The 21,357-nt window shown below is 46.9% G+C and overlaps 1 protein-coding gene across 8 annotated transcripts in view; it reads left to right on the top strand.

The window, feature by feature from the left end:
* The first annotated feature begins 8,371 nt into the window (after positions 1-8,371).
* Positions 8,372-21,357, top strand: part of LOC146179418 (phosphatase and actin regulator 2) — a 113,924-nt gene continuing 100,938 nt past the window's right edge. For 3 of the 8 annotated variants that reach the window (XM_084579054.1, XM_084579053.1, XM_084579052.1), the window contains exon 1: positions 8,375-8,535. In XM_084579054.1, coding sequence (XP_084435180.1) covers positions 8,418-8,535 — 118 coding nt within the window. In that variant the 5' untranslated portion in view covers positions 8,375-8,417. Of the gene's footprint in view, positions 8,536-9,130; positions 9,475-21,357 lie in introns of those variants that run through there. The other 5 variants (XM_084579046.1, XM_084579047.1, XM_084579051.1 and 2 more) reach the window with 5 other exon arrangements.

Genomic DNA, 21,357 nt, shown 5'->3' with positions numbered 1-21,357 from the left:
GAAGAGCGGCGGTTTCACAGTAACGTGTGAGATAGTCCACGCAGATTACAATCCAGCGATTTCCATCCACGGACTTCGGAAACGGACCTACGAGGTCAATGCCTACTTGATCAAACGGTGCTGTCGGGGTCTTCACAGGGTGCAGCAAGCCAGACGGAGTTGCAGTTGGACGTTTGTGGCGTTGACATTGCTTGCAACTGGCAACGTATTGTTCAACCGTCGAGCGCATTCTGGGCCAGTAAAATCTTTCTTGAGCACGGTGGAGTGTTCTAACCGATCCCAAATGCCCAGAAGTTGGATTATCATGCATAACACGCAATACGTCCGTGCACAACGTCTTGGGAACTACGAGTAGGTATCGCTGGCCGACAGGCGAATAACTCTTTTTCCATAGGAGGCCATCATGCACACAAAAACGGCTTGTAGGTACGTTGGCTTGGGCAAAGAGAGGCTGCAGACTGGTATCATTTTGCTGTTCCGTTTTGAAAACATTCGTGTCGGGGAACGCTGGCTCGAGGGTCGATATATAATTGTCGAAATCGTCGCTTTCAGGTCCAGTCGTGGCCATTGGCATCCTAGAAAGACAATCTGCGTCTGCATGACGCCTCCCGCTTTTGTAAACCACGGCAAAGTCATATTCCTGTAACCGGAGGGCCCAGCGTGCGAGGCGACCACATGGGTCTCGAAGGTTCCGCAACCAACAGAGTGAATGATGGTCAGTTACGATAGTAAACGAACGTCCGTACAAATATGAACGGAAACGCTGCACAGCGAAAACTACAGCTAGGCATTCCTGTTCGGTGACTGTGTAGTTTCGCTCCGGCTTGCTCAGGGTACGACTTGCGTACGCGATAACATGCTCTCGTTCATTGTGCCGTTGGACAAGGACTGCACCAAGACCGATTCCACTAGCGTCCGTGTGTACTTCTGTCATTGCAGTAGGATCGAAGTGACGTAAGATGGGTTTCGATATTAAAAGAAACTTCAGTTGACGGAATGACGCGTCGCAGTCTGGTGTCCAGTTAAAAGTAGAGTTTTTGTGGAGAAGGCACGTCAATGGGTAAGCAACGTCAGCAAAGCGATGTATAAAGCGTCTAAAATACGAGCACAACCCTAGAAAACTGCGCAACTCCTTCACTGTCTGCGGGGGTTTAAAAGACTCAACAGCGGCAGTTTTCTGGGGATCCGGCATTACACCATCACCATTGACAAGGTGTCCTAGCACCAGCGCTTGGCGCTCTCCAAAGCGGCACTTTTTGGAGTTCAGAATTAGGGCGGCGTTGTGCAGGCAATTCAAGACACGTACTAGACGGTCATTGTGTTCTTGGAAGGATTTCCCAAATATCACGACATCGTCCAGATAGCAAAGACAAATGTCCCATTTTAAGCCGCGCAAAACTGTGTCCATAAAGCGTTCGAATGTAGCTGGCGCATTACACAGCCCGAATGGCATAACATTAAACTCATAAAGGCCATCTGGCGTTACGAAGGCTGTTTTTTTCTTATCTGCAGGGTCCATTGGAATTTGCCAGTAGCCAGATCTGAGATCAAGACAAGAAAAATAGGACGCACCAGAGAGGCAGTCGAGGGCATCGTCTATGCGAGGAAGAGGATAGACGTCCTTTTTCGTAACAGAATTTAAACGCCGATAATCGACGCAGAATCGCCACGAACCGTCTTTCTTGCGTACAAGAATAACAGGGGCAGCCCAGGGGCTAGATGACTCCTGTATCACCTTTTTCTGTAGCATGTCCTCCACTTGCTCATGAATGACTTTGCGCTCAGATGGGGACACGCGATATGGCTTTTGACGAATGGGACGAGCCGAACCAGTGTCGATGCTATGATGGGTCCGATGTGCAGGGCGAGAGGTTGGTCCATCTGTTTCAGAAAAGTCAAACATAGGCGAAAAAGGTAGAAGAATATCCACAAGAGTACGGCGTTGAGGTGAGCTGAGATCGGCGCTGATCATGCGGGAGATTGAAGTTTCATCAGCAGGCAAAGGTACGATGGCACTCGTAGCATCTGTGACCAAAGCAACGACGTGGGGCGCATCGGGTCCACAAGAGGCAAGCTTCAATCCCGTTGGTAAAACTGCGGGCTCGGACGATGGGTTGATGGTCCATAACGAGGCACTACCATGATGCACGGATATCATACAGTGAGGGATAATTACATTTTTCTTCAGGCATGCTGAGTGAACTGGGTGCACCATGGCCTGGAATGAAACCTTCTCAAGAAGTGGAACGGACACGGGGACGAACATGGCAGACAAGGGTGGAACTACTGTGTCTTCGGTAATACTAAAAACTGTTTCTTCATCACGGCCACTTTCAAAAAGTGTCGGCAGATGCGAGCCATCAAAATGAACCTCTTGACTTCGGCAGTCCACGGTAGCGCCACAAAACTTCAAGAAGTCCATTCCTAAAATGATGTCATGCGTAGAGTGGGGTAAGACTACGAATTCGGCTTGAAAAATTGCACCACCCACAGACACTTGCGCACTACACACACCCAGTGGCCGCAACGCCTCTCCACTCACACCACAAAACGTTGAAGCACGGTCATATTCAAACATCACTTTGCGTCCCAACAAGCGCCTAAACTGATTACTCATCACAGACACAGTCGCACCCGTATCCACCAAAGCTAATGTATACACACCATCAATAAACACACGAATTTTGTTTTTGAGCATTATAGTTGGAGGGATGTTGGCACACAGCACATTTCCAGCGGCCTCACCCCCATTGGTCGCGCTGGTTAGTTTTCCTGCTGATGATGCTGAGGCGACATGGGGCGCCGTCGTGGTGATGGAGAACGACGCGCACGGAAGGCGGGTGGTGGAGTAACACTTCTATCAGATGCAGGGGAGTGGTCGCGGATATTCTGGTTATGGATGTTGCGGTAATACCCACGCTGAGTATTTGATTGTTGAAAAACGGGATTGTATTGCCGATTGTTGGGTACTGTTGGAAGCGCCGGACGGTTATAGCGAGGTGGGAACCTACTGCGGCAGTATCTGGCGATGTGACCTTCGACGCCGCAGCGGTAGCATATCGGCGGAGAAGGTAGAAAATGCTGTTGCGAATAAGAGCAGGGAACAGCTGGGTGCGTCGTAGGTCTGTCTGAATGCTCATACTGCTCAGGAATCCTGGTAGATCGAATGGAAGATCTATGGGCACTTGAGGCGACGTCATACCTTGGGGCGTCAGGCACCGACGCATTCCGGTTGGCGAAATGCATAGGAGGATAGTCAATGGAAGCTGCAACTTCAGGAGCTTGTGGGAAAGGCTGAACGGTAATCGCTTGTGGTGGTGAAGCCGGCCGTCTAGATACCCTCTGGACAGAGACCTCAGCAGATTCGTGCAGGGGAAGTGGGTTGAGCCGCAGGAGTTCTTCCCGCACGATTTGCCGGATCGTCGACGGAAGATCTAGTTGGGCGTGGTCATCAAGGCTGGCCACGGTAGGCACGTTGGCCAGCCGCCCAAATTTTGGCACAATACGACGCGTTCTCAGAGCTTGAAAAGCGCGGATGTGTTTAATGACATCGGAGACGGTTTCAAGGCTGTCTTTGGCGATTAAAAAGTTGTATACGTCAGCCGCGATACCCTTCAAAATGTGGCCGACTCTATCTTCTTCGGGCATGTTGGAATTGACACATCTGCACAATCGGAGGATCTCTTCTGTATAAGTGGTACAAGTTTCATCCGGCAACTGAGCTCTTTGGGCAAGGGTCTGCTCAGCCCGTTTTTTGCTCGGTACAGAGTCACCAAAACGCTGTTTGATCTCGGTGGCAAACCGTTCCCAAGTTGTCAAATTGTCCTCGTTATTCTCGAACCATGTCATCGCCGTGTGAGTTAGAAAGAAGACGACATTTGTGAGCATGGTGATAGGGTCCCACCGGTTGTACCGACTAACTCGTTCATAATGAAGTAGCCACTTCTCAACGTCCTCACCTTCCTCTCCTGCAAAAGGTCGTGGTTCCCGGTAAGGCTGGCAGGGAATAGAGCTGGAGGGGGCAGGCCTGTCACCAGCCTGGCTTGCAGCGTCGCGGCCGGCGCGGTTAGAATCGCTGTGGTCCATGATGTTTGGAAGCGGTGGCAGTCCAGCAAGGCGGCGACTACGTCGAAACTTCAGTGGTTCTTGCTGCGCCGTACTTGGGGATCGAACGGAGCACCTTCCACCAAGTTGTTACGATGAAATAGCAAAGGGGTGTTTATTTACAGTGATATGGCAGTGGGATAAGGTGAAGCCTACTAGCCCCAGGCACCAACGCTTCGTCTTCTTCTTCTGCCTCACCATCACCATCCCTCATCGTCGTCATTAGCGTGACATTTTTGTTACGATGAAATAGCAAAGGGGTGTTTATTTACAGTGATATGGCAGTGGGATAAGGTGAAGCCTACTAGCCCCAGGCACCAACGCTTCGTCTTCTTCTTCTGCCTCACCATCACCATCCCTCATCGTCGTCATTAGCGTGACAATATATTCCCTGTTAAAACACAGTAAAAACCCCTTTAATTAAAAAAAAAAACAGAGGCTGACGAAAGCGCACTGTTGAAAGCGACCGTGAGCCATGCTAGATGAGCCGTGCGCGGCCGGCAGCTCGACCGCATGGATGGATGGGATGGATGGAGCGTCCCCTTTGAAACGGGTCGGTAGCAGTAGCTATCATGCTCATATTTCTCCCTATATTTTAATTATTGAATTAGAATGGTCAACTAAACCATCATTCTATTTATTAAATTTTTGTTCCTACATGCGTATCGGTGGCGCTGTACGCATCCCAACTGCGTACAGCGCCACCGCTGCATGCATTACGGAGCCGACTCCTGCACTGGCGCGAGACGGAACAGAGGACTTTGGTTTAACAGAGGACTTTGGTTCAGTAGATCACTCGTTCTGAAAGTTGGTGTCAATGGTTTGGTATGTGGGCTTTGACACCGATTCAATATCCTGTCGCCACGTTGACATGTAGACCGTCTGAGTAACTTGGGGATCAGGGTCTGTAAGGATAGTGCACACTACTAGAAAGACAGCCTATCAACTTTTAAGCGCTACGCTCATACTTTTGTCCCTCAGAATCTCTGTTGGCAGGAAGAGCACATTTTATGTTTCTTGCGACTAAAATCTGTTAGGCATTCATGTACTCCAAATTATTCAGTCCCAAAACATTATATCCAGCGTACTCATAGAGTGTCCGCTATTTAGTTTTGTTTGGAATTCGTCTTTTGAATCTACATGGCCTGATAACCCTTTCCGGAATATAAGCGCTGCTTGCCTTGATTTAGTCCTACTGTATCTCCGACAGATAGTTCACTATTTACGTCTTTCTGTGACTATTCACACCCGCTAGTACGCATATCCTTAAGTCAATTTAATTAAGCTTATACCGACCCTCGCCGTGTATTCCACGTTTCTGACCATCCGTGTCTATAGGGTGTAACGCATGGGGTGTATTTTAGGCTGTTCGCTTCGTACCTGTTCTTTTCTCCTCTGAGTTCTCCTGAGTTTTCCGAAAACAATTGTTTAAGGATTGAATTTCCACGCATTTCTCTCCGCCGATGTAATGTTCAGTGTATTTTAGTTTACCGGACTTGTATTCGTCTGGGCAGCGCGATTATCACTGGCGGAGTTTCAATGCCCTTTTGCTTCCAGATGCGAAAATCGATGGAGAGGGGGAGAGAGCAACAGGGCAAGGAGTGAAAGAATGTGCACTTGTTTATGAATTTAAAAAAACCTGGCACCTGTGCTCCGGGCACCTGAAAAATAAAAAATAAAGCGGCAACAGCCATAGTAAACTGCAATACAAGGTAGATGCTGACTCGTCATCTACCTCTCCATGTATAGTTTTCCCTATTGCTTCCGTTTTTTTTTTTTTTTCCTTTTTCAGGTGATGCCGTAACGGGACCACAGTTCCAGGTTCATAGAAATTCGCACCAAAGCAGGGATATGACGCTCCACTCGGATCCTCCACGCTCCACTCGAGCCCTCCACTCGGATCCGACGGATCCGAGTGGAGGGCTCGAACAAAAGGTTATTTACTTTTTTTTTTTGCACTTAGGCTTTTCGGATATAACAATCCAAGTTTGGCTCGAGAGAGAACAATTAGCTGTTGTGTATGGCCATTTCTAACAGCTAGTGAAAAAGAAATTGTTTTTCTTCCGCAGTGTTTATTTTTCGAATTTTCGAACGAACCTTATATTTCAAAAGTGGCAAGACTAAGCAGGCATACTAGGAACACACCCCGATCTGCGAGCTAGGCAACACAAGAATGACGTCCTGTCAACGAATTCGGAAATTAACCCCCTCGCCAAGCACTGAAGCTGAGCACAGAATCACCTTCGAAGGGTGCAGCATCTTGGCCTTGGAGCCCAACCTGAGCCCAACCTGAGGAGCAACACTGAGCCATGACATATCTAACTCACAAAGACGACAGTGATTTCTGGGAATACTTTCCTGTTAACAACGAAAAAGCGAACCCAGGCCCTACTTCTGCTGCTACTGCGAATTTCAGTCACACCTGAAGAAGGGACATGTTGGGTGCATAAGAATCTTGTTTGAAAATAAAAAGTTTTTTACATGAAGGCGATGTAATATGTTGGACTCGGTACGTCATTCCACTACCTTATTTATATTTCAACGCAGGATGAAACCAGCGAGAAAGTGGAGCCCGGCGTGTTACCAGCTCCAGAGTGTTTGCAATTATTGTTAAAATTGTCGTTCTATGAAAACCGAAATGGGGGCTAGCACTCTAATCTATGCCTGTTTTAGAGACTTGGGCGTATCTTCAACGTGAATTTTCTCACTGAGACGTCCTGGTGATAACTTATTTTATGGGAAAGCGGAGGTCGTAATTTAAGTTGAAAAAAAAATAATAATCAAGGCAGGAAGTCACGGGGGGAGGGAGGGAGGCTCCTTATCCTCCCCCCCCCCCCCCCCCCCCCCCCCCCATGCCCCCTAGTTCCGGTATCCCTGTACCCAAGGAAGAATTATTTCACTCCTTGCCCCTGCTCCTCTCTCCCTCCTACTACCGCTTCCCTAACTTCTCTTCTCCTGAAGCAAAATCGCATTTAAACCCCACAAGTGAGGATCGCGCTGACAAAGGCGTGCAATTACTCTTGTCGAAAGGTTGGCTCGGCTCGTGAACAGTTTGTTAAAGTTCATGTATAAAGAGCATTGTTATATTGCAATAACTACGACGCTGAAAAAGAAACGCCGTGAAAGAGGAGGTAGAAATTAAACCGGGCTGAACGGCTCAGTCTTGAAATGCACCAAGCTGGAAACAGCGCAACGGCCGTTGACCGAGGTCTTCCAAGAAATGTCATTGCTACAACAGACTCATGCAAAACTCTTCTTTTTCGACTTTCTACCGGTAATGTTGTTCTGAACGCCCTGCAGTCCCCTGCATAATTGTATGTCTGTGTATTCATTCTTTTGGTTTGTGAACTAAACTATCAAACCAACTTTCTGAACTTCCTAAACTTGTAGAATGTTGGTTGCATTTTACAAGTATGGACTGAGATCGTGTTTTAGAAGAGAATATTAATTTGTTGCCCTTCGTTGCTTCATTCTTCAGTATGGTTAAACATGTTTTCAACATTGCGTAAAAATAAATTTATGTGTAAATTTGTGGCTAAAATAGAATTTCAAAATATAAGGGAAATATTAATACAAAAAATAAAAATAAGGGCCTGAAAAGTCCCCCTCTGTACCCCCCAAAAAGTTTTTTTCTTTTGGAGTGCCTGCCTGGCACATTTGGGGGCCTATTTAAATTCAGAGTTGCCCCGATTTCGCGCACAATACTTAAACATTAAGCTAAACAAGAATTCAACAAAGCAAACGAGGACCGCATGCTTTGTGGTCCTACTCAGGGCTGTGTATTCCCTCTGGTTCTGCCACGCGCCCTCTTACACGCAAAACTGCACCGTACTGTGCTGCGCTGTTGTGCCGCGAAGTGTTCTCCCCGCGCTCTCCCGCCGCTGTGCTGTCTTGTCGCTTAGCTGTTTGCTGAGTACTATTTTTTCGATGTTTTGATTTTCGTGCGCTGCTTATTTTGTCGTGTGCCATTCATTGGGGCGCCGCTGTTTAAATCAATGAGGTTCAAATAACCCGCTCTCCTCCGTTGTCAGGCGCTTGTTCTTGTCTTAAGAAGCACAGCCATTTAGGTTTTCTTTTTTTTCGTCGCATTCAAATTTTGTTTTTATTTACCTCGTGGTCAAGAAAAAACTTGCTTGAAAAACTTGTTTACAATAATAATAGAAATCACGAAATTTGGTACATGTAGCGCTACCTAGGGAATTTACAACAATAATTGTTATATTTGCTTTGCGCAGTTGTTTGTAGATGGCAGCAGGGTGCCGTTTTCACTTCGGCAGGTTCCGGAAATCTTCGCGTGGGGTTCGGGGACTGTAATGTCTGCCACGGGCAGTGGATATTTGAAGGTGCGTGAACTTGGTCATCGGAGACACCGCAGCAACTCGGACCCTCAAGCGACCGCCGAAGCCTTAGCCCAACTTCGCCTTGAAGATGGTGAGCCACTCTTTACACGCCCCGCGCGGCCGCATCGCGCAGTGCTCCGTAGTTCGCCAGATTCGTCGGCTTAACGGTCTCGTCGGTGCTAGGCTTAACGAGTTTTGACAGGTGAATCGCGCCTCGGTGTTCAATGTTTCTGACGCGACCCCGGCTGCACAAGTGTTTCCCGGCGTCGAAACGTGACCTCCGTTTGGAGACGCACGTTTTTTCATTGTTCAGCAGGCACCTGACGCTCGGAAACATCCCGAGTAATCTGACGCCGAGAACGTGTTTATGTGCATTGCCCCGGTGTTTACAACTCTCTACACAATTCCATGCTTTCTTTATTATTATTTGTGGTGGCGCTGTTGATAAATTAACCGGCAAGAACAAACTGAGGGCCCATCTTATTTAACAGTATCCGCTTATTTATCGCATGCAATAAACCTTTTTTTTGTGGTGCTCTCGACTATCGCTCGAAGAACTCTCTTGAGCGTCTGTTTGTTGTGCTCTTGTTAAGCGCAAAAGGACCGCGGAATGCTAAAAGGTGGATATCAGGCAAGCTTTTACGGGGCAGAAGCAGTTCTGCTGAACGAAAACCAAGTTCTTTTTCGTCGTCTTACCTGAGTAGCCTCTATACACTAGTCTCGCATCTGGACACTCAAGATAGCGACCCGCGATGCGTCCCACTATCTTCGCCCTCCGAGATAAAAGACGCTCGCTATCTTCTGCTACGGGCACTGAGCGAGAAAGTTTCCTGGATTTTTGTGCGAGCCCTCGGTCGTCATTGTAGTTCCGGCGGTGGAAGACAAAAAAACATTCTTGGTGCTTTTGTGAGTTCGTGATTTGGGTGCCGGTTCGTCGCTATGGACGGCCCTCCGAGCAAGTTGTTTCGAGGCGAAGTCGAGGATCCTCATGTTACTAACAGCCAGCGCTGTTTTTGGCGCCTGTGGTCAGGTGAGCCGATTGACCGTCGCGGCGGTCGAAAATTTGCAATCGGGGCGGATTCCTAATCCGCGTACGTGGGCTGGATTTCTTCTCTTTCGCCCTGAACGCGAACCGCGCACGAAGGCGGTTTCTTTTTCACAGTGCTCGTCGAAGGTTGTGTGCGCTGATAGGCTGGCTAGTCGCCAGCGGATATCGCGTGGCTCTCACCTACCTGGCGCGCCTTTGTCTCATGTATTCCAATAGCATCGTGTGTGGTTGCGACGTCTGCAGACTGGACGACGTCGTTGCCCAACGGGCGCTGCCTAGCCGCGTCATTATAACGTCTCGAGCACGCTTGCTTTGCTTTGAGCTTCTCTGGTTGTGTAACTCTGCACAAACAGAGATTTCATTATTTGTTGTTGCTGGGGTATTGCGCCGTGCTCTCTGCCCACATCGACTTGCGGATTCTGTGTTGTTTGGCTGACAGCTTCTACGTCACCTTTTGTCTTCACTTTGAGGTGTCTTAGCTGGAGCAAATTTTGTGCAAGCATTATTTTATTATTATTGAATCGTGTGTACCTACTTGATGTTTGTTTCTCTCTTCTGGAGTGACCTGAAGCAGATGAAACTTTATAGCTTTAGGTCTTAGCTGCGTATGTGAAATGCATGATCAAGCTCAGCGTGAACTGCAGAATGCAAAACTAGGGCAAAGACTTCCTTCATTCACACTGAATCGGAAGTCTTATAGCATCATGTTATGGCTCAACGAATATTGCTATTAAGTGTGATTAACAAGTACATTCACAAGCTGCCGCTTAAAATTACATTCAACAATCATGTAGTGGAACTGTACTTGGCCCTCCAAAGCTTTGAGATCTTGTTGTTTAGCATTGAGTTTGAATGAAGTCCTCAGAATGAGCACCTGTAGGTATTTGGCACCTTCACTAGAACTTTTCCTTAGAAGTATAGCATATGTCGGTTTCTCTTCATTTGTAAAGCCATCAAACTAACTGCTTACCTCAATTTTGTTGTTTACTTCAGCTGATTGGGACTCTGGCCAAAGTATAAACTGTGCAGTGCATTATGTTAAGTGGGCAGGTAATGCCGACTATGCGGTTGGAATTTTCTGAGCCTAATATATTTTTGCCTTTCTTGTGTGTGCCTGCTGGCATTGTTCTTTTACCATGGCAATGTATGTTAAAGAACCCCAAGTGGTCGAAACTTCCAGAGTCCTCCAGTATGGCTTCTCTCATGGCCTTGAGTCTCTTTGGGACGTAATACTCCACAAGCCAAACCATGCAGTTATATTGAATGTCACAAGTGCACACGGAGCTACTGCAGCATTTTGTATTGTTCCACGAAAGGGTGCTGTTGAATGACAACCATTATGGAGCTTAATTATGTTGTTGTCATTTAGCTATCGAAGATCTGTCTTAAAGCCATTTTGTGCACTTAGGGTTATAGTGGGGTTACCTAACTAAAAGCGCAGCTTTTTCATTCATTTACTATTTTTACTCTACAGCTCATTTCCTTTTGTGGGTGGGAAATTGGTTGTCTCCTTATACTGGATCTTTGCTGATCCAGTTGATGGATATTGTGTGATGCAAAAACCTTGCTAACTGCTTGTGGTGCACGCCAGCTGTGTAAAGATTTATTTTCATGTCAAACAGACTGAGTTCGGAATTATACACAGCCAGCCGCATAGGTCAACACAGCATCTGTTGTGTTCGCCTTCTGAGTACAAGCTTGTGAGTTCACTATCGTTTTGCATACCAGGTGCACAAAAATGTCTGATTTGGTTTGGTTTATGGTAATGTCCCAAAGGTAACTCAGGCTGTGGGGGATACTGTATACCGATGTATTAGTGCATGTTAAAGAATTTGTTGATTGTAATTAGTCTAGATCTTGCCACTAAATCATGGTTGATGGCCTGCGGTGTTGCTAGGACATATGAAAAGGAAACTTCTTTCTGAAATTTTTTTAGTTTGAAAAACCAAGAAGCAGAAAACAGATCTTAGTGACGTGTAATTGCAAAAACAGTGCCTGAATATTGCCTTTGACATTTGGAGAATGCGAATATCAAAACAGAAAAGCATTTTTGCATACTGCCATGCCACTCGCGTCATCCCAGTTGTTCATGACAAAAAGAGGGATGGTTGTATGTTGTCGTCAACTTCCTTGGCCAATAACAACTGATGCTGAGACACTATATTTAGCAGGCGCAGTGCGGTTTGCTGGCCAAGTGTGCATAATGAGTTTTTCTGAAACCTCGTGGGGTACCCTAAGTTAAACAACAACCATCTGTGCACAGCCACTGAATGCTGCCCCTGCTGTGGGCCTCTAATAAGCATCCCTGTTTATTTTGGTGACTGTTGAATAGCCATGCTGTTGCAAGTTGCACCATTGTGCTCTCCTCACATTTATAGTGATGGGCTGCTAGAAGGGCTAGCTAGCTGGGATGCTTTCTTCTAATAAACGACTCTCAGTGGTTTTCACCTTTTACTTGCTTTGCACATGCACATGGGAAGTTGTGAAAGTTTACTTGGTCAAATTTATGAATGCAGTCCGGAAAATGCAGCAATGTTGATTATGAGTGCATTCAACTGCAAATATTTCATTAAAAAAAAAAGGCTTCGTTTACACTGGACGCGAAGCTTTTGTGAGCTAGAGATGACCCAAAAATTAAAATGCAATGGCCATCTTCAATGTCCTATTTCACTGTTCACTTCTGTGTGGGAATCAAAGAATCTGCCTGGTTGCCTAATCACACATCTGAATAGACTAGCATGAGACATTTTGAATGCAGTTTAGCCGCAATTGTGTCCTGTGGCCATAAAGATATTACCATACCTGAAAAGAGATATATAATTTACTTTATAATGTCTAAAATTTGATAGAACTATGGTAATTCAGAATTCCTTTTGATTGGGATGACAGCGGAGTCAGAAATGCATCTTTTTTTTAACCTTATACAACTAAACTAGGGTTCACTGAAGGAAATATTGGCGCTATAAAGGGGAAATGGCTGTTCTTGATGTCGTTACCTGGTTGGAAATGTTTTGGCGAAAAGGTACTGTTCTCTGTGACTGCCCATTTGTTTATTTGCAGTTTCTCTCTGGGCTTATTTCTTGCAACTGTGGTGGTAATAATGTGAAACATGCTTGGTGTTTTCATGTGACAGGGGGCCAGCGTGATGCATTATTTATACCCAATACAAAGGCGTTTTGTTGTTTCGTGAAAAGTGTAGCATTGGGGCACATAGGTGCTCATTTTGCTGGGGCAGATTGGTCGTTTTGAGGTGCTTATTGGAGGTGCTTTTACAGAGCTTGCCCACTGTTCTTTTTTGTTTTTTTTTTGTTCCATAGATTGTGCATTCTAACAGTTTTGGCTGAAGTAACACCGAGTGACCGCTGGTTACAAAAAGCTACCATGCACAGATTCACAGCTTGAGAAGGGGCTTAGGGGGTCTGAGAAGTAAACCATGTGGCCTAGTTGTGTTTGGTGAAGATGGTGCTTGCAAATCTTTCCTTTTTCGTTATCTAGTTTAGAGACAGCCTGAATAACCTTCTGTAAAAACGTGCCTCGCAGCCCAGCTAAGGTATCATGTATTGCGTCTCTCCCATAAAAGGTGCACGCCCTCTCTTGGAGTTGACAGCAAAAAGATAAACACAAAATGCAGTGGTAATATACACCTTTGGAGATATAAGCTATGGTTGTGTTTCCACTTTGTATTGTTTTTCCCTACCTCCTGTGAATTCAAAGCTTGCGCTACCGCCCCACTCAAAGGGATTTGGCCGCAGCAAGTGCTGATGTTTTGTTTTTTTTTTTCTTCTCTTTCTTTCTTTTCCAATTGGTTCTTTCTTTTCAAACTCCAGCAGGGACGGTCGCTATTCTTAATCCTTGCGTGGGCCCAGCTTTACGGGTATTAGCTGTGGTTTTCGAAACGCTTGAAAAGGTCTCCCAGCTTTGATGGAAAGCGTTTTCATGTACCTCAATCGCTCTTGTGTTTTGCTTTTCTGTGCGATTTAAATTGAAAATGTCAGGTCTCCGAACTGTGATGGTTTCCTCCTTCTTTGCTTTCTGTTTGTTTGTTGTTGTTTTTTTTTTTTCTTTTCTTTCACCTAAGCTAGGAAGATGGGGATTCATTTCATTGAACACCATGTCTCTCTGCAAGTGGAGGGACTGAGATTTAATCTAACTCCATTTTTTACGCATTTTCCAACTTTATAGTCGAAATGCATTACCTGCATGGAAATCAGTGAGACTTCAGAGGGACACGAGGACGTTTTGAAGTTGGCCTGTGTCGAGTTTGCTGCCTCCTAATGAGAGAGATGGCGCGTCCACTCGAAACGCACTTGTTGCTACTGTCGGCCGTTTTCGGAATGAAAGCAAGATTTAGGTATAATATTGTACACTATAACTTAAGTAAATGCAGCCTTTTTCATCACAAACCCGCTCTGCGCATGCGCGCCTCTTCCTCGAGCTCGAACCACCAGCTCCTACTGCGCATGCCCAGTTCATACGTTACCAACAGGGGCTAACGACAGATGGCGGCACCTTTCACGCACGAGCTTGCCTTTTCGCAGGCGCTTTTGGCTTATCGTAATGTAGACCACGTTGTGCGTACTGCACATACGTCGCCTCTGTGCTTTTGTTTTCAACCAGCTTTCAGGGCCGCAAAAAGCTGCTTTCTTCTCAGCTAGAAGAAAGGCGCTCATCCCGGATGTTAGACTGCGCCGTCATTCCCTCTCTACGGTGATCGTGGGATTCCCTTACGATCATGGCGCTAATTAGTTCGAAAAGAATGATCAAGCGCTTTTATTTTATTTTTTTTACTCCGAAGGTAAAATATGGATGGAATTTGCCGTCATGGTCTATTTAGGGCGATAAATGCCTGTTCCGTCACGCTTGCTAATTCATTTTTCGTCATGATATGTAGCACGCATGAAACACGATGGCGGACAGAAATGCTTTCTCATCACAAACATTTACAAACTTGCTCAGCTATCAGTGTTTAGTCCACTTCTTGCTAGCCTAGTGTGGGCCACGGAGGCTTTCGCTTTGACTATAACCACACTGTGTTAAGGAGACTATCCTAGGGAATCTGTGTGTTAAACACTGAACCTGTGATTAGTGCGCAACACATTCTTAAAAGCTGGTACTGCACAAATATTTCTTCCATCCTCTCGAATCGAAGGGCGCGGTTCGCATTGTTTCGCGCGGCAAACCCTGCACAGCACATCCCGACGCTGTGTGTTTAGCGAGAAAGCACGCCTGTCTGTTGCCGCAGTGTTTTGCGGCCGGCTTGGCGTAACTTTTTTCCTCTTACCTGTGGCCGTACTTCGAGGTTTGAACTTCCATGCGGACCAACTTATTTTAATTTCGTTTTTAGCTATTCAGCCCACTGCGACAGCTGTCAAGGGCACCTGATCCACTTCTGCAATCTCTTCGGCCTAATACCACGCAACGCTGGTTGGCCAGCATGCTGTGCCATCACCGGAAAGAGCAGCGCTGATGGGCCCGCGTACGGTGACGTCACTTATACGATGCCGTATTCGTAGTGACCATACAGAGGTCCAAAGTTCAGTTTACTTGCAACCAGTAGCATAGCCTATGCCAGTAGTTTCGAAGAAGCCAGGGAAAAAGCTTCATAAACAGCTTGAGGGGTCCAGACTCCCTCTTACAGGGCAGCATTGACGGTAGCAAAAGTAAGCCAGCAGAAAAAAACATGTAAGACATGTTATTAAATGATGATATGCTGAACGTTGAGAAGAAAAAAAAAATAGAACATCAATGAACACACCTGATCCATGTTACGCACATATTGCAAAAGGAATACCCAAACGGATTAGAGGGGAGGAGGTAATCAAACAGTGAAGAGACGAGTAAGCGAAATTGCATTAGCAACCAGAAACTACAACATGAACATTTCGCGAAGTTGCTTGAAAGTCATTCATGGCAGATCAAGGTTATCACGGCAGTACAGTGCGTTTAAGAGTGTCGGTAACGTGTACTGCACCATGTGCACTGCATCCTTACTGCTTCAGGGGAGGTGTCACAAAGTTTCGCGGGAACCGTCCTACGATTTTTTTTTTGTTTTGTTTTTGTTGTTGTTCCTTACCGCATTTGCCCGAAGACTAGTTGGGTCACTCGAACAGTCTTGGCAAGTGCTGTCCAGCCTGCGTGTTTACTGGGTGAACGTCGCCGCACCAAGCGCAAGGGAGAGTCCTCTTTTTCGCAAGCCTGCGGAAACCTTCGCTGAGGCCTGTCCTTCCAAACTCGCTCCTATTCGTGACGTTAGACGGGGTGCAATAATAGCCCTTTTCTCATTCTCGAGTTTTTTTTTTTTTTTTTTTTTTTTTCTTTTTTTTCTTTTTTTTTTTTTTTTTTTTTTTTTTCGCCTTTCATCTAATCGTTTCGTGTCGCCATTGGCGTCGTTTCAGGGTCGGGGATAGTCGTTGCGACAAAGTGGTACATGTAACTAAGAAAGAAAAAAAAAATCTTTCGCCGCTATCTTTCCATTGGCTCGTCTCCGGAGCCTATCGTCGTCCGTCCGTGCTGGTGGGCGTTCGCATAAACAAAGTGCTGAGGGTTGCGCGTTTCCCTCTCCTCGGCGTATTTTGCATTTTCTTCCTCCTCCTCTTCTAGGGCTTGTTTTTCACAATTCTCTCACAAAGGTCCGTTTTTAGGCGATGTGTGCCCTCTTATCTGATCTGCCGGCACATGCCCTCCGCCTTATCACCTCCTCCTCCTTTTCGATCACTATCTGCAGTTCTCTCTCTGGCCGTGTGTGGCGCATTCTTATCCAAGCACACCGCCTACACAAGTTGGGAAAACTTAAGCGGTTCCTGCCTCCCACTCCAAGAACGTGCTGCGGCGAGCCCTTTTGTCTGGGGAGAAGAGATGGGGACGCCTCCCTTTGCATAACAAGTTTGCGCGCGAGCGCCCAGATGCGCTGAGATGGTGCGTGTTCGCGCTCGCGGTTTGAGTGCGGCGGATTGTACTGCAATGTGATGCCCGGCAAAAATTTGGGTTTAAAGTTCCCGTTTTTTTGTTTTGTTTTGTTTTCTTCTTCCCAGAGTAGCGGCGGTTAAAAGTTTCGGGGGATTCGTTTTGCGTGGGCGGAACGTTGGGCTTGCTTTTGTTTCTACTGGGGCGCTCTTTGAGGCGCGGGCTGTCTTCGATCTCGTATTTCACGCGTGTGCGTGTTGGCTTGTGCTATGCGGGCTGCGTTCACATAGCGGGGGTGGATGATATTGGCAAATGTGCTTCAGTTCAGACTTTGGTAGAAAGAAAAAAGAAGAGGAGGGGGGGCATTGTGTGCCTTGTGTGAATGTCGACCTAAGGAATGCGTCGCCCTGCGCGCATACATAAATCAGCAAGAAATACGTCAATACGCTCATCTTCAGATAAAATGTATCCATTCTAGCATTTGGTTCTTCTTCTAGTGCTGAACTCGAACCTTTCAGGGTTATGAAGTTCGAATCGCCGCCATCAACATAGCCCATTAATTTCCACCGCATTTTTGCATGCTGGTTTATTTTATAAGTTTCATTTTAATCATATTGTTCATCGTCATGTCTGTAATGATTATTTTCTTTGTTCCGACGGGCGCCGGCATAATAACTATAGTGCTCTTTCTGGGTGCGCGGTGTTTACTTGCATATCAAGATGCAGAAGCGATTGGTCGATCGAATAAACTGAAAGTTTGAATCAAGCACATGCTGATGATCGCAATTGAGCTAGAGCTGTAGCAGTGCTCGACGAATACGGAGAGTGGCCTTCTGGGCATTTATCGCATGTATACTCTCGTACTTACCGGATGAAGGATCACAAGGTTCCTCTACCCTTTGTATTATTTTTTTTTCTCTCTCTCTAGGCCGTGTTCGTTCTAAAGCCGCCGCTGCCGCGCGCTCTAAGCTTTTGCATATACACAAGAGTGGCGAGCCACATCCTGGTGTCGTTGTCGATTTCGGCCAGAGGCGAGCCCTGCTGGCTGTCCCGTCCTCCGTTCGACAAAAGACAGCGATTTCTCGCTCGTGATGCAATAAGAGGGGCGGCCACGGAGTGATCATCGCGTCTCAAATTGGCGGTTTCCACATCGCACCGCCAGAATACAAAAAAAAAAAATAATAAATGAACTATGTGGCGCGTTATGTACGTGGGTATGTTGGAGAGGGACGGTTATGGTTTTCTTTCAAGTTGTCCTCGCTGCCATTTTCTTCGCTCTGCAGCAGTCGTGCTTGTTCAGAAGACACCCGTCCCGCGCTACAGAGCTTTCGGCGAGCGGAAAGAAAATACCGCATTAGTGGCGAAAGGGTCGGAACATTATGGTATATCGCTGTGTTCGCATTTCCCGTCCCCCCATCTTCTTCTTAGAAAAAAAAAAGAAAAAAAAAAGACTTTCACGCCGTATTTACGCGGAAAATTTTCACCCGTCGCTGGATCGTCCGTGACCATTCAACGCGACGCGCGCGTACCGTCGCTTTCTGTATCGTTGGAGGTTTCCATGGTTTCGCAGGCTTTCCAAACACAATGAAATACAATGCCAGCAGCAAAGAGCTTGTCTGTGTGACGTAAGCAGTACGGGAAGGCGCCCTTATTCGCTGTACCCGAAGCGTGGTTCAGTGCGGTAATCGGACGAGTGTGACTGCAGTTAACTGCACTAACCTCACCGTTTCATGGTAGTTTATGGGGTCGAATATCACGACGTCACGCGGACGTCGGGTGAGCCAACGTGAGTGAATAAACGCGCAAAGTTGGTGGGTGGGTTTGTGGAGTTGTCCCAAAGCGACTCAGGCTATGAGAGACGCCGTAGTGGAGGACTCCGGAAATTTCGACCACCTGGGGTTCTTTAAGGTGCACTGACATCGCACAACACACGGGTGCCTTGCTTTTCGCCTCCATCGAAAAGTGGCCGCCGAGGCCGGGATTCGATCCCGCATCCTTGCGAACAGTAGTCGAGCGCCGTAACCACTGCGCCACCCCCGCGGAGTAAACGCGCAAAGTACGCTGCTGACTGCTTTGTCCTGAGTTGTTGTCTAGTTCGATGCGTTTCGGGAGGATGCCCCCAAACGAAGCGCAGGTTTCAAAATCAATTTTGGTTTTCTGGCAGGTAACTTATGGTTTGCGGAGTTAAAACGTTCCAAGGCGATTCGGGGTATGAGGGACGCGGATGATTTGTACCCGCCGGGGTTCTTCGGCAGGCACTGACATCGAAGGAGTAATTAAAATCCACTCCCAAACAGGCCTATATGGCGGCGACCATTCCAGCTATCTCGCCAGTCGATAACCCCGCGTCCAGGCGACCGGTGTCAAGACTACGGTATGGTGCCTCCATAGTTGTGGTACACCTGTAGACTTTCTTCAGTGCGTCTAATCACTCTCGATACTTCATCGCGTAAAGAAGACACAGTAACATGCGTACTGCATTCAGTGGAATTTAAAAATACTTTTGGGAAATGCCAGAAGACTACGACTGCGCATAGATCACCAACCCGGCATTGGCGGAGGTCTTCAGTACAGGAATAAAAGAGATCATTCGAGTCCGTTTTTTATCGAAGCCCTGAAACTAGCTGTGTTTTAGATTTTTCTTTTTTTTTTTTTTTTTCCCAGAAAGCTGTCATGAAGGCCCGTCGCGTTTATTTTATGATTTTCGTTTCCATTGGCTGGAATTTCGCAGGAATTCTTCAGCAGATGAGCGCAACCACGGGTCTTTCGACTTATGACAGCGATAAAAGTGAAAATGGATTCGTTTGATTTGTGGGGTTTAACGTCGCAGAGCAGATAAGGCTATGAGAGACGCCGTAGTGGAGGGCTCCGGAAATTTCCCCCCCCCCCCCCTCCCCCTCCTGGAGTTCTTTAACGTGCGACTGGCATCGCAAAGCACTCGGGCGCCTTAATTTTCGCCCCCGTGAAAAAGCGGCCGCCGCGGCCGGGATTTGATCCCGCATCAACAGCAGTCGAGCGCCTTAACCACTGCACCACTGCGGCGCGGGGTAAAAAAAATAAAAAAAAAGAATGGAAATTGGCATAGTAGGGTGACTTTCTTCTTTTAATTTACAATGGCCTCCATAAAAATCAGATCAGACATAGGGTGATAACGAGGCTTCGGTTAATCGCGTCAGCTGAGTAAACGTGGCTTAGCGAGGTAAATTCAGTCTCGCAGGAATTCAGTCGCCAGCAGCCCTCGATGGTGGCAACAAGTCCGTCATACGCTGCCTATGTTGAGGGAGAGGGAGATCGCTCTGAGAGAGATCGCATGCTTTATGATAGTCGTCGCATTAAAAAGCTGTTCCGCTACTTTCGTGCCTATCTATAGCTGTCGACAAATACACTTTTTCGGGAAATTTGTTTCGTAAAAAAATAAAAACAAAATAGCAAGATGTGGCTACGAGTCTGCTCCTCATGTCGGGTGATTTCGACAAGTTCTGTGACCATGGGCTCCGATACTAGTTCGTACTTTAGAACGGGAGTTTGTTTTGTGTGCGGCTCCTTCTAGTTAGTTTCGTTCTCTGGATAGCGCTCCATCCGCCACGCGCGCCGGAGCGGCGTGTGTGTATCCTCGTCGCCTCTGCTTGCGTGGGCGGCGGACGCCTCGTCCGCGCCGGAAAGAGAGCGCCGTTGTCTGGTTCCGCGATGGCAGGACGCTGAGTCAGAAGCCATGTTTTCCACTCGGATCCGCTTGCCTCCCGGTGGTAGTACAGGAGGGCAGCGACTGAGGAGAGACAGAGATGAAAGGGGACATTGAGGCTTCCTCGGCGCCTTTATTGACTTTTTTTCTTTTTTCTTTTTGTTTTATCACGCTGTTCGACGTCCACGGGCTGTCGCGACGCGACGGCAGCTATCGCTAGTAGGCTCCCTACCCGACCCCATTGTCGGCTGGTTTCGCATTGCGGCGCCTGTACGCGTTCTGCCGGGACAATTTATTTTATTTTATTGTTTTCTGCGATGAAGTGTGGAGCTGTCTATGGAGCCGATCTCGTCAGGCCTGACAAATGATAGACGGGCATCGTGACTTATCCGGCTGCCTTCTTACGGGAAGAAGAAGAGGGCTCTTTTATCGTCATATTCGCGGCATATCTCCCTCGAGTTCGGTTATTTCGGCAACAAACCGAATAAAAGCTCATCCGAGCAGCAGAGCATTCTTCAGGCGAAATCCTTATGTTGTTGTTGCGCAAAAGGTGAGGCCAGAACGTGTCCACAAAAACCGAAGCCAAAATGTGTTTGGCGGTATTGGTCGTGACAACGCAGTTAATGAAAATTGAAACACAGGTAGGGATAACATGATTGGTTATAATGAATTAGTGATAAGGAAGTTCGTGGTAGGAAAGTCAGAGATAAGAAAATTCGTTATAAGGAAGTATTCGCATTTCTTCAATGCCTGTTACCGCAGTGATTTCAGAGTTTTTTTGCAACCTTCTGGCAGCTCTTAAAAGAGCACAGATATTAGCTCAAACTGCGCTAGTGCGTTGGAAAGTCAGCAAGGATGCTGATTTTAGTCCATTTCTTGGCGTGCTTATCTGTCGTCTAGTATTATCCATTATTTGCTTCCTCATAATCGTTCGTAGCTTCCGAATCAGTAGCGGCGCAGATTGTCCGAATAGATACTACTCGTTTGTATCATTTTGGGTTTTAAGAGTGGACAGGCTTTATTTTTCTGCGAATTATAGGCGCACTGCTGCTCTGTCAAAGTTTTTTCGCTTGTATTTAACACAAGCTAGCACCAAACCAGTCGTTTTAATTAAACAGGGTCTTGCTGCACACGCTTGCGACACAGATTAAAATAGCCTTTTGGTCCCACAGGAAAATGTTCATTGTCATCTTTGGAACGAACAAAACACGGTGCAATTTTTTAGCGTATTAAGAGCTACTCGTGCGTGGTGCAGAGAGCGAAGCAAATATTTGGTGCCT

This window comes from Amblyomma maculatum, chromosome 9, assembly GCF_055883805.1.
Source record: "Amblyomma maculatum isolate TAMU_Amacu chromosome 9, ASM5588380v1, whole genome shotgun sequence".
Lineage (NCBI taxonomy): Eukaryota > Metazoa > Arthropoda > Arachnida > Ixodida > Ixodidae > Amblyomma > Amblyomma maculatum.
The sequence above is the reverse complement of the archived record's forward strand: the minus strand, read 5'-3'. Positions and strand labels throughout refer to the sequence as shown.